General features: G+C 44.1%; 1 protein-coding gene across 1 annotated transcript; it reads left to right on the forward strand.

Moving 5' to 3' along the window:
- The first annotated feature begins 3,826 nt into the window (after positions 1–3,826).
- On the forward strand, positions 3,827–5,573 carry LOC121069618 (protein FAM47A-like). The gene is made up of 2 exons (XM_040555959.1): positions 3,827–4,349; positions 4,823–5,573. Exons 1-2 carry the CDS (start codon positions 4,210–4,212, stop codon positions 5,193–5,195), a joined length of 513 nt encoding a protein of 170 aa, XP_040411893.1. The 5' UTR covers positions 3,827–4,209; the 3' UTR covers positions 5,196–5,573.
- The last annotated feature ends 7,743 nt before the right edge of the window (positions 5,574–13,316 follow it).

The raw sequence follows: 13,316 nt of genomic DNA on the forward strand, positions 1-13,316 counted from the left end.
TGGTGGGATGTATGATGTAATGATGACTTTTATAAGCAGGTGTCTCTTCCCATAGAACATTAAATATTCTCTGTGGCTACTGAAGCAGTGGAGTGGAGACCTCGTTCTTTTCTCACCTAAAGTATTTCAGCTGCTCCGTGACTTGTATTTTCTGTTGAGGATGTCCTGATGCATGCACTCAGAAGTATGTCATCAGGCCCACTGTCTCCAAATCAGAGAGAGAGACAAGAAAAACAAGATAAATACAGAGGAGAAAACACTTTTCTACTTATGCAAGGCCATTTTTATCATAACTACGTATCACAGCCATGAGGCATTTCTATTAATAATGTTAAGGAGGATGCTGGTTTATGCAAACATTTTTTTAAAAACGTAAATTTGCTTTGCCATTGCAATGGCACAAATGCATTAAGATCAAGCAATGATTCCTGCAGAATTTTTTTTTTGCTTAATTCAGTGTTTCGATTTTATTTGTTTGTAAAAATCTACCCATGCGATGCACAAAACTATGCTGTTTCTCCATACAGATTTTCTAGATTCCCAGTGTGGATTATTATTATTATTTTTTTTGGCAAACTATTTTACCTCTAGAAATCAAGAAACTGCGTACTAGCAGTTTTATTTAAAACAGTCCCGTGAACAGTGACTCCGCCTCTGAAGTGCAGCATGGGAATGCAGTGGGTGCACTGCTGGCTCCAGGCACAACACTGTGTCATAATTACAAACCCCTGAAACAAGCAGAGGCATATCTTCCCTTTCCAAAATCCCAATGATATTGCAAAGGGAAAAGGCAGATATGTCCCATATTCAGAAAAATGTTTAAACGTGCTTATAGGAAAGTCTTCATGTCATCATTCTTTTTTCTTTCTTAGCCCCTTCATTATTCCTCTGTCTCCCCACTCCTTTCAATTTTTATCACAGTGTGCCACAAAAAGTCACTGTCTCTTCTTCCACTGCCATCATCCACATATACTGCCAGGCTCCCCTAAATTTTGCAGTGTCTCATGATGAAAAGGGCAAGATTTCCATGTGGAAAAATGATTTGAGAAACCTTGTTTTAAAACTAAATCATGGATGGAATATTCCCGTCCCATGCACTGGGAGAATCTTTCAGAAATAAGAAAAGTCACTACTTACTTAGACAGTCAAGTGTCTTCTTCAGCTCTGTGTAACACCAGCTCCTTGGGGTCTATATAAGGAAGGAAAGAGCTTGTCGAAGAAGAAGGTAGGGAATCGTATAGTATGGCATCAGCCAAATCAGAATAGATCCCAGAAATCCTTAGTCCAATTTCTGTTATTTAATAACTACTAGATAATTCTTTAATGAACGTTTTATGTTAGCCACAATGGAGGGGTGGAGGCAGTGGATAGGAGGGGTAGGGTACTTTTGGTTTCCTCTTCGTTTGCATTCATGTCACTTCATGGATCTCTGGTCTTTTCCACCCAAGATAGGAATCATGCTTGTCCTAATTTCAGAATTAGGTGCTGTAATCATCTGCCACTGCTGACAGACCTGTTCACACCAAGTCTAACTGGATCCAAAGCTTGCTTTTCTTCCTTTAGGAGCTGTGACCTGAAGGCAGAGACTTAAAACAGCCTTTCCAGAACCAAGAGGTTTTTCATCTCAACAGTGAGAATGTAATTGTAACTAGAAAAGTGTTTAACTCAACAAATACTCTACTTGTTTCTGTCCAATCTAAAACTTCTGTATGCTTTTCCACCCGTCTCCTCCTGCTAGGTGATGTTTACAGCCTGCTTTCATCTGTGTATCTGTGGTGCTCCAGTTACTTCTACCTCCACCACTGTGTTTCTGAATCCTACCTTTATTTTCCTTTGGGATGTTCAATAGAAGAAAATCAGGGGTAAAGATTGTAGGGACTGAGATCTAGTTATCAAGAACGATGTTTTTATGATGGTGGAACATCCCCATCTTTTGCATACTGCCAGGAGTTTAACCACTCGCTGCCATTTAACTCAGCCCAGCTCGCCAGCAGACCATAAATCATATTACAGGTAACTTGCAGGTCCTTAACATTTCAATTTTCCTGACAGCTCACCACAAAGAGCCCCTGCTGGCTGGATGTTTCCCAGCGTGGGCCAGGAAGAATAGCAGAAGGTTTACATGCAGTACACTCCCAGTCTTAGAGGAGCAGCTCTTGGGAAACACCCAAGTGCATCAGGATTATACAAGGAAAATGCTTTCAGAGACAGCTCATCTGCCTTTCAAGCCCAGCTAATCTACGTGCTTGTCATCAATGAATTTACACATATTATGTATGTGTCTGGCACTGTATGCATAATTAGTAAAATAATAATGTAATTATAAGATACTGTTTTCAGCTGAGAGTTGAGAAATTTCTGAAAGGCTTCTAAGTTGGTAGCGATCACATTTCCCTGTACTCAAGCTTTACCTCATTACTCCCACGCACAACAAACTAACTGCTGGCAGGAAGGCAGTTCACTATAGGGCAGAACCACCCTGCAATTATTAGGTTCAGCAGAGACCTTGGAAAGGTCTGTGAGCAGAGCTGCTTTCTGTGGGCAGTAACTTTGCTCCTGGTTTAGCTGCACATGGATGTGCAAGAAGCAAATGCATCAGACAGACCAGGCACTGACTTCCAGATATGGGACTAGGACTTTTAAGAGACAAGAGGTTTAGCTACAGCACGTTTCTTCTGAGGAAATTAATACTTACTGTTACGAGAGCAGCAGCAGAAACATTCTTCATTCTGAAGTTTGGTCCTTCCTGACTCTCATATATTTGACACTCTTCAGCCAAATAAGCACAGACCTCATGAACTGTAAGCCAGACTTACAAACACAGCCCTCTACAGGCACCTGATAATTGGGATACAGATCATGTAGTACCTTTTAAAATACACACACATGGCCATATTCCTCATGATTTGAGTTTTACCAAAATTAGCAAGTACAACTACTCACACCCATCAGCTACTTCTCCTTTGGTTTGCTGCTTCCCTGACTCATCAGCTGCTTCTGCATATAACTTAAATGCTTCTGCATAGAAGTCCACATGACTCAGAGATGACAAGCTGGGACACCTGTGGAGGAGGACGGAGCATTGCCTCAGGCCACCTTTTCCTCTTCACACAGATTTCTCTCCCCACTCAGCTCCACTCCCTTCCAGACCACGATTAATCAGCCCCCATCCTCTTCTCCCTACCACGTGGACTACCTGCCCATGCTCTGTCCTCTTCTCTCAGTTACACATCTGCTTTTAGCTGCTGCCACAGCAATGCTAGAGCCCTCGCTGCTGAACTAGGGCACTCTCAAGCTGACCATGGCCATGCTAGCGGGAAATACGTTGTGGGGTGGGAGAATGCTGCTACTGGACGTGTAGCCTGTGCTGCTCGTGCCAGGCTGTGACCTGGTATGAAGCTGTGAAACAGATCTTGCTAGGAAAGGAAGGAGAGGGAGCTTGGGGAGATGCACTGGGAGTATGGGAGACCCTGTTTTTTGGCACTGTTGGGGCAACCAAAATGAAGTAACAAGTTTGCTGAGGACCCGGCTTTCAGTGTCAGGCCAATGTAATCTGTAAATCTACTGCCAGAGCTTCACTGCCTTAAATCAAGTTATAGCTGTTAGACTGCATGTTCCTCCAATGCAGGTTGCAACAGTCAAGAACACTATCATCAAAGCTTCCCAAGTGCTTGATCTCACACTCTTAGGCAGTAAGTCCTACTCTCCACCCGCTTTCTTCCCCAAGGACACCTCAGGTCATGGGAAGAGTCGCTGTAGCTCTGTAGATTAGAGCCCATGGAGGCTGACAGATCTCCTTCAAGACCACAGATATTCTCTTGGTCCTGAAGCAGCGGCAGGACCAACAAGGTTTGCTTGTTCTGTTACTGCTGAGCACTGCAAACAGCCTGGAGCTGCTGGGAAGACCTTCTGCACGCCAAGTGACAGGCACAAGTGCAGCAGCACCCAGGGAGAAACCGAGAGCTCAGATGAGACGTGCCCGTGCTGTTCACAGTCGTAGAGCAAAGAGAACCTGCTGTGCCCACGCAGAAAGAAGCCAGCCACAATTCAGAGCTCAGCTTTCTGATCTGCAACAGCTGGGGAGGCACTGTGTCACCTGGCAGGGCTCCTGGCAGACCTGGCAAATGTGGGGACGGGGAAGAGGAGTGTGTGAGACACTTGTCCCAAAGACAGGGCAGAGAAGCCAGAAAGAGCCTGGGGAGGAGTTACATGACCGAGAGCCTCTCCCTGCCCCGCAGGCGCCGCTGGACACAGTCTCCTAGTGACCCGGAGCCCCCGTGCTCTGACCTTCCGTGCCAGGCAGCCAGGGCCTCACGGTGTGAAGCTGCTGGGATGAGTGCAGCCCCATGGTGAGTGGGATCAAGGCAGCCAGGGAGGTCTGGTGAGGACCCTGCGGTCCTTCATTAGCTCACCTCTCTTTCTGGCCTGTTCACTCCTGCCTCCAGAAGCTCCAGCTGAAGTAGACCTGTGCCCATCAGAGTCTGTGGGGTTTGAACAAGAGTTTTTCCCTGGGAAACATGTCAGTGGGAAAATGGGGAATATAAGCAACTCACTTTCCTCAGCCTCCAGCTTGTAATCTAGTACTTTGGCTTCTGAATGTCGGCATCTAGCACTGCTCCTCTTTCACACCCTGAGCCCTCGGAGCCTGAATGTCCCTGCACGTTTGTTATTCAGCTTGGGCACCAGCCACTGAACTCCACTGCCATATTCAGTGGAGCTGAAGTGTCACAGCACAGGCCAGATATGGTTAGCCCTCTTTGCCTGCTTACACCCCCTTATACAGTCAATATTTCCTGCAGTAACTAGAGGTCTTTGATTTCAGGTACAAAGAAAAGCTGTTGTCAGGGTTCTTGCCCACGCACACCAAGCAGAGGTTCTCCAACTCGCTTAACAGCCAGCGCTGGAGGTTCTTAAAAAGTGGTCTGGATGATTTCAGAAGTGGCTTCCCTCCTCCATGTGATAACATCATCATCCAGGGCACAAAGGGGCTTTCTTCCATCCTGCTGCAGAGTGGATCCCACCTGGCTCAACAAAAGGCACAGAAAACACCAGCTAAACCTGAGTGCAAGCTCAGGTCAGAGCTGGAAGCTGGGAAGAAGTTCACAAAGGAGACTGACCGTCACCCAAGCCACGACCCTGAGTTACTTCACTCTCATTTGAAAGATGGCACCCTTCCAGAAGTAAAGACAACATAGTTGCTGCTGTTCTTCCTTGAAGTAAACACCTGTGCATTACTTGAAATGCAAAAACAGTCCAGGATTGTGTTCCCTCTTGCCTTATAAGCCCCCTTCCCCTTGTTATTAATTACAAACAGGAAGCCAACAAAGTCCACATCTCCACATTAAAATGTATCTCTCTTCTTACCATAGAGAGAGCTATATATAAGGAGCTGGCAGATCTCTGAGACAGCTTGCTGACATGGTGATATAAGTCACCCAGGTCAGTTACTGAACCAGGCTCACACTTACCCATCAATATAAGACACTGGAGAGAAGACGCTTTGCCCTCCAGCCTTGGAAACATCTTTGGATAGCCCTGGACATGCCATGAATAATAAAGAATCTCTCATTCAAACAGAATAATTGGTGATCACGTACTTTTTCCTGTATTATGAAACATACGCCGCCTAAAATGTTAGTGTTAGAGTCAGCGGGAATTCAGGGCCCGAATCCCACAGGAGTGGATGCAAACCCTGGCCCCTGACACAAGCCCTTTGATTTCAGTCTCTTTGTACATAGACAGTGCCAAAGTGCAGAGCAAATCACAAGTCAGTTTATTCTGTAACGCTGCCAAGTGCCTCTGTTTACTTCAGCATTCGCTGGCATGAAGAGAGGGGACAGAGAGAGAGGCTTGTTGTATGTATTTGCCCCATTTTGGATTCAACTCTACTGAGCACAGTTCAAGCAGTCCGTGCCCCATTCTAAGTGAACTGTACCTACAAAGGGCACGCTTAAAATTAGCAAGCCAGTGGCACACGTTTTCCTGACCTGTGAGTCACATTCCACATGAATGCCACTTCAACCTTACGAAGGTTAAGGATGCTCCCCTGGAGTACGATAGGACAGACTCTGGGGAAGCAGATTTGAAATGTGCTGTCTTATGTTATAATGTACTGCAATGCTCTAGGAATCCTGTTTTTTTTTGTTTGTTTGTTTGTTTGTTTTTTTGTTTTTAATTTTGTTAGCCTCTGCTCAACTTCTTACTGACTCCAAAAGAATTCAGATAGTTCTGGAGCTGAAAATGTATGCTGTTGCATCAAAAGCTAGATGTCTTCCATCTCTACCTACTATCTTATTGGGTGAAAATAGATGTCTTGCACAGCAAGCAAAGCACTTTTACAATCTCTGCTAACTGCAGTTTACTTGGCCTGTGTTTTTTTGTGAAACTGCAGACCTGCAATCAGTGTCTGCTTTGAGTCTGTCTATGTCAAAAGCTGATCTCTTCCCTTGTTCCTCAAACACACATAGGTACTAGAGGCTGCAATCAGATTATTTTGTTAGCCTGAGTTATGTTATTATTCACTCAGGCAATCAACTGTTAAAATTCTGATATGTAAGTACCTTTTAGCAGGCAGTACCAGTGAGAGCAGCACAGCTGAGCTCTCTGGAGTCCCAGCACATACGAATTCTGCGGTCTTAGCCCTTAAGCGCACAGACCTTACACAGGAGGAAAGAGACCAAAATGGTTCTCATCAGCGGTCTCCTCCTGACTCGCAGTGCCTAATACACCTCAACAGGCCAAGAAATAAGGCCAGAATTAGTCATTCTTAGCCCCTTGATAGCCCCTTAGATTCCTGGCTAGTCTGTGGCAGCCATTAGTAAACAAATGTTTTGTCTGCCAGCCTTGAAACAAATAGCTTGTGTCTACCAGCTTATACAGTGAGGTTCTGCATGTCACAGCCCTCCAGCTCCTGCCTCGGGGCAGGGAAACGCCAGCAAAAGGCATGAGAAGCACTTGCTACCCTGGAAACGTGCCAGATGACAGAGGTCTTAAGTGATCTGTGCTGGAGAAGAGGAGGCGCGGAGACTTGCTGCAGAAGGTCAGTGACTCAGATTCACCTCCCCTCTGTCCTCCTGCTGTGAGCTTTGGCACTGGGATGTGATGAGCACCCACACTTAGCGGGATTTTATTGTGGTACAATAAACAAAGTTCATCAGCTGTTCGGGTGGGCAGGTCTCCAGCTTGCCTCCCGCAGTACAACTGGTCACAGCTGTTCATGGCGCTGCTGGGTTCAATTATTTGCGGCAGTTTTTCAACACAAAAGTGCCACTGAGGAAAAAAAAAAATAAGGGGGTGAGGAGGATGCCTGAGAACCTACTGCACCGCCTGTCCACCTGCAGCAGTTCAGGAAGGCAAACACCACAGCGTTCTTGCTGCTCCTAGGCCCATACATCTTCAGAACCTAGCTCCCTATCAGCCCCAGAGCAATGCTGCACTTTGTTGTGCCTCAATATTGAGTACTTACTATCTTGTGGCCACAAGCACTGCTGGGCCATAGGATGGGAACCGTTAAGCTAGAACTTCAGTGCAGGCTGCGATAGCTTGTATAGGTTAGCTGTATGCCTTGACACCACAGCAAGCGTAAAGCACGGAATATTGGGTGAGGCAAAAAATCACACCCTCGATTCCAGCCATGTGACATGGGTCTTAGGACGGAGTCACTGCATCACGTGCTGGCTTGTTAAGCACAAATTACGGGGTCACATCTTGCCTCTTCCTCTAATGTGACTGGGTGGGAAAGGACATTATGCTTTCTCCTGCCATCAGAGCAAAGCGGCACATGAGTAAGTGACCAGTGACATCCTCCTGCAATCATTACACTCAGGAAAGAGGAACTTGCAGGAATAATTTCAGATTAGGGCATGCAGATTTGATGTCAGCAAAACTGTATTTCAAGGCATGGTAAAGATTCCTACTGCTGCCTTATTTATATCCCTGGCTGCTTATTTCAGGGAAGAGAAATAAATAACAGCAATGAAGATAACCCCAAGGCAACTGTGTGCTACCAGATCAAGTCTGTTCGGGTGGTGGAGATAAACACTTCACCTCCAGAGCTTACAGAGTCTTTGGGAGAATCCTTTCCCCAAGAGAGCTGTCAAAAGTCCTTGTAAGGTGAGCAGAAAAAAGGCACACAGAAAAAAGGCAGAGCCAGGGAAACGGGAGCTTTGTTTAGAATTCAGACACATGATTTATAAAATGATCTAATTGCTTACAGCTTTCAGGCAAGCATTATCTTCTCCAAGGGGGCATGAGCAATCGTATTCAGAAATTTTATAAAGGTTTAGCATAAGTTAGCTCCTGAAGATTAAAAGTAACTTAACCTCCTGCAAATGAAATACTTGCAGTCAGTGGTGTATGAAAAAGTGTAAAAGAATATATAGGCAGTCTGGGGGTGGGAAGAGTGCTTGTCAAAAGAAAGCAAGCTTACTTAGGGCCCTCTGTAACTTATTTTGGTCCTCTCCTCTGCATGTCCTTGGCTCACGTGATACTTCATTTAGACCAACTTCAGACAAAGCTTAGCAAAGTCCTTCCTGAGAAAGGCAGATTAAATTAGGCCGGGCACCTGAAAAATCCAAGGGAATTCTTAAGATGGTGTAAAGAACGTATTTCCATCAGCCAGGTGAAGACACCAGTGGCATACTCTAAAGCCTCCTTCAATTATGATACACAGCTTCACTTCACAGTAAATAACATCACAGCTAGGCTAAGAGAATACACATGGGATGCTGCAGAGGAAACAAGACATTTGCCTGTAAAGCTTGCCAACACAGGTAGCACGCTGTAAGAAAAACCATAAAATGATACCACACCCTATACCAGCATCCTACTGAGAGTCCTCCTAGGAACTGTTTTTTCTCAGCATCTAAAAAAAGCACTTCTGATATTTTCTCAGAATCAACTTTTTCTGCCAGTTTAGATTATACTGTCAGCTACAAATACAGATGTACATGTTGGTTTTTATCACAAAACTCAAGCCTGTGTTTATTTTCTCAGCGCTCTTCAGACTTCGGACTTTGATAAATTTCTGTGTTAAAAGTTGTTTGAAAATAAATATTTGGCTGTCTTTCATGCTGCAATTTTCTGTGGGCCTGACATTGTAAAGAATCCACATGCAAGTTGAAGCATAATGTCTACAGGACTTTAGATGACCGTGAGGGTCTATCAGCATGAATTTTCTGGAACATTTTAATTATGATTCAATCTATATGATTAGTACCCAATCTACTGGGTACCGCAGCTTCAGTGAACCTTGGGGTAAGCTTGACATGCTAAACATTTCACAGAATTTAGCCAAATACATTATACTATATTATATACTTTAGGGGCTTAGCTGCTGCCCATCCCTCTAAAAACAAACAAACAAACAAACAAAAAAACAAACAGAACCGAATGATGTCTTATTATTGTTCCATTCTATTCCTGTACTGTAAAATGACCCTGCCATTCTGCTGCATGTAGAACTTCCACTGAAGAACAAAGTCATTTTGTTAGCATTTCTCATTATGTCTCTGAAGAGTGCAGAGATTAAAATATTGTGCACAGGAAAAGACTAAATTGAGCAAAATTTATAGGTCTTCAACTTTGATCCCCTTTTACTGGGCTTCAAGAGGAGATTTGCACTGTGTCTTCTCTGTTTTAGAGTGCCTCATATTTCCTCCCTCCTCTTTCAAATCCTTAGGTGGGATTTGATTCTAACTTAGGGGGAGGTAAAAAGCATCAGGGACAAATTATGAAGTGGCTTATGAAATGATATTGTACCAGCTAGGGAAAAAGGAGAACAGAGAACAGAACAGAAAGCATGACTTTCAAAGTGGGTGACTAACAAACAGAGAAAACTGGCTAAAATGGCTCATGGGAAACAAAAAGGAAAGGAAAAGTGATTTAGGGAAAGCTGGTATTCCTTGATATTACTGGCATTGTACACATATTTAGAGGAAGCACAGGATAAGCATTAAGAGACTGGCCTGATAAGCCACTGATAATAAGCTCTCCCTCAAACCCAAGAAGGAATTCCAAGACAGACTACTAAGGAAAATTGGGAAAGAGCAGCATAAGTACCTAGGGAAAACTAAGAAAAGTAACACTGAGTGAGATGCAATTAGCAAGTGACATTAGATAACAAGGAGTCATTCCTTATGTACATTTCTAATGAGCAAAACACCAAGGGAGGTATTTTTTTTCAGTGGAGAACAAAGCTAACAAAAAATGATGCTTAAATAGACAAAACTTCAACGCTTTCTCTGCCTCCTGCTACCAGAAAGCTCAACCACAGTCAAACAGCTAAGACTATTACCAGTAGTGAGAAAGGACGAAGATATCAGGATGCAACAGGGATAGAACAGTTTGCATAATAATTAAACCTGTTAATTGTTTGACTCAGCTATGCAAGGATGAACTGTGTTGTGCTATGGAAAAAATGGTAGAACAAACACAGTCACTAGCTGTTTCCTTGAAAATCCATGGAAAAAGAGTGCATTTCCAAAGAACCTATTCAATTTGCCAATGACACCCAGCTAGAAAACACAACAAGGATGATGAAGGGCTTCAAATGGATTTACAATGATCCCAGCACGTCATACAACACCTGGAAAAAAAAAGGGACTACAAAACCAGGGCTGAATTAATTCTCCCAGTCAGAACTTCTCAGCTGTGCCAATACTGAATGAGGAAAAACTGGCTAGGCTAAAGTTCAGCGGAGAAGGATATAGGGATTTCAGAAGACTGTAAATGTCAGCAAAACCCAAGTCATGCAGAAAAAGGGAAGCACCCTATCATGAGAACAAAGATGAATGTGAGATAATCCTCTGCTTTTCTCAGCTTGGGTAAGACCACCTCAGGGGATGACACCAGTGTCCAGGTTTTGTCACTATTCTTTAAGAAAGTTGTAAAGAAATTCAAAAGAAGGCAGGGAGAGTCACAGGAATGACTACACACCTACGGCCAACATACAAAGGTGGAGCAAACTGAGTTATGGAGTACAGATAAGCAATAATTGAGGACATGCCTAAGAAGTTCCAATAAAGCAGAAGGGTGATACAAACCAACTGGAAATACTTTCCACCCCACATTTCTTTGGGACAGGGGAATTGAGCTGAGGGAGAGCACATTAAAAACTAGCAACAATTTTTTAGTAGAAGGGAAAGTTAAATAATGAAATACATTGTCCTGAAGGCTCTGGTTTCTCTGTCTTTCAAGATCAGGTTACCTAATCATCAGCAGGTTAATGCTGTCTTAAGGCAGAAAGGTAAAACAGACCAGTGCTGCTTGATTGTTAAGATCAAAAGTTTTTGGAAGAGAATTCACGGTCCCTCTCGTATTTTACAATTCTTTTGGTGGCTATGAAGAACAAAGTCCGTAACATACAGCTAAGCTTTACTATCTTAGAAAACCTCAGTTTTACTATTAGAACTGCAAACATTCGAATTTTCAGTGTGTTCTTGCAGAAAACGCCTTCTTTGACAGAAGATATGTAAAACCTTGCTCTTCCAAAGCTAGCAGGAGCTTTGGGAAACCACCTGTGCACTGGGAGAGCTTTCACAGCCAGGCATTCTCCTCACGTGCCACCTGCTGGCTACTGCCAAATACTGCACAGAGAAGAGGGTCAGGATCTCATAGCCAAGACACTCGCAATTAATTTGGGGAAGGGGTGGTACAGAAAGACAGTCAGGGTTACAGCTTCTTCCAGGACTGTGGAGCACGTCCAAAGTATATTAATACTTTGCCCTTCCCATTTTTCTACTTGGTTGGGTGGGGACCCAATGCAAAAAGATTCAAACAACTTCCAAGAAAACCCCCATGGCAGCAGAAAGGCACTATGACTCCTGAACTGAGCTTTTAACTTGGTTTCTGGTGAAAGATACTTTATACTAAGCTTTGTGAGCTCTTATTAAGATATCTACAAGATGATGTTGTTCCTTTTGCAGTGCAGTGATAGTAGAAGGATGTCTCTTACTATTCACCTGACAAAGATTGCTTGGTTTTCATTCTGTGACACCAAGAAGCCACAGCGTAAGGTCCAGCAGTGTGCAAACACCGACAGCCCTCATTCATTTTAGGCAATCTGCTACCTGGCACCAACCTCACCTACGACCTGTTCTCCTTTTCCAGCTCAACTGAGCTTCACAAAACTGCCACTGAGTTTTCAGGCATGCTCCTGTTGTGCTCAGGAAGAGCTCCCTGCAAACCTCCATAAAGCTTCCTGGGCCAAACTCTCTTTCTCAAGATGTCTGTGGAACTTCTCGATGCCCCAGAAGTACAGCCAAAGGACGAAACAGGGCTCCATATTTTTTATTTCTCCTCTACTTGTTCATGTTTCTATTTCGTTCTATTACAAAATTGGAAGAAGCTTTGTACACACACAGCGGTGATTTGAGAGCAGTACTCTCCGACGTCCTCAAAACAGCAACTCTATACCAGGAGCATAACGGTGGAACACAGCCAGGCTCCTGAGTGCTCCCTAAATAGCACCCTACTGCCACTGTCGGCGCCAGAACAGCCTGATAGATGCACCACTGCTCTGATTTCAGCAGGGCACTTCTCACATGCTCTGAAGCACCAGCTGAGATTCCTTGTCATCACACTAGATGGCACAGCTTACAGTATAAAATTCAGAAAGTTCATTTGAGCGACTGCACGTGGGCTAGGGCTTCCTAACAGCTATGGCTGTATGGCTGGTTATAGAATTGTAACACTAAATATCCACCCTACTGCTGTGGTTCTGAGATGTGAAGAGGTGGCAAGTTTGAGGCTCCTGATCTTACCCCATTCAGCTGGCTGGTAATTCTGCAAAGTCACGTGTAGCTTTTCAAAATATGTTTCAGCAACTGCTACCGCATCGACTGAGTGAACAATGGTGCAACAAAGCCTTGGTGTTCACAGAGCACACAGTTCCAAATTAATGCCGCATCAGAAACAATCCCATGAACAACCTACAATTGTAAATTAGAAACAGAATTGATAGTGTCCCTGAGAACTTGAGAAACTGCCTCCTTGCCCATTTACTGTACTGTTGCTTTGTTTGGTTCAATGAAAGCTTTAAAAAACGCAAGATGCATTATGGAGCACATCTGTTAATCTGCTTTGGAAATTCTCCCAGGAGGCAGATGTCCCCACATCCCACATTTCAGGAATTCCTATAGAGGTAAGACTACCAAAACCAGGGGCAAGTTACCGACTGCGACAATCTGTACCTTTGCTTCAGAGCATGAACCTCATTCCTCAGCATTGTGGGAGCTCTTGGGCCGTGACCCTTCTCCCACTTCTCTCCTGTCAAGCATTTCTGCTTGTAACTCTCAGTAAGTCATCAGGGGCTCAGG

The sequence above is a fragment of the Cygnus olor genome, chromosome 4, assembly GCF_009769625.2.
Source record: "Cygnus olor isolate bCygOlo1 chromosome 4, bCygOlo1.pri.v2, whole genome shotgun sequence".
Classification (NCBI taxonomy): domain Eukaryota; kingdom Metazoa; phylum Chordata; class Aves; order Anseriformes; family Anatidae; genus Cygnus; species Cygnus olor.

Bases quoted from the DNA above. Each gene is read 5' to 3' on its own strand.
- LOC121069618 (XM_040555959.1), top strand. From the start codon at position 4,210: ATGACCGAGAGCCTCTCCCTGCCCCGCAGGCGCCGCTGGACACAGTCT. The intron at 4,350-4,822 runs GTGAGTGGGATC...CTTTGATTTCAG, and splicing joins GGGATGAGTGCAGCCCCATG to GTACAAAGAAAAGCTGTTGT.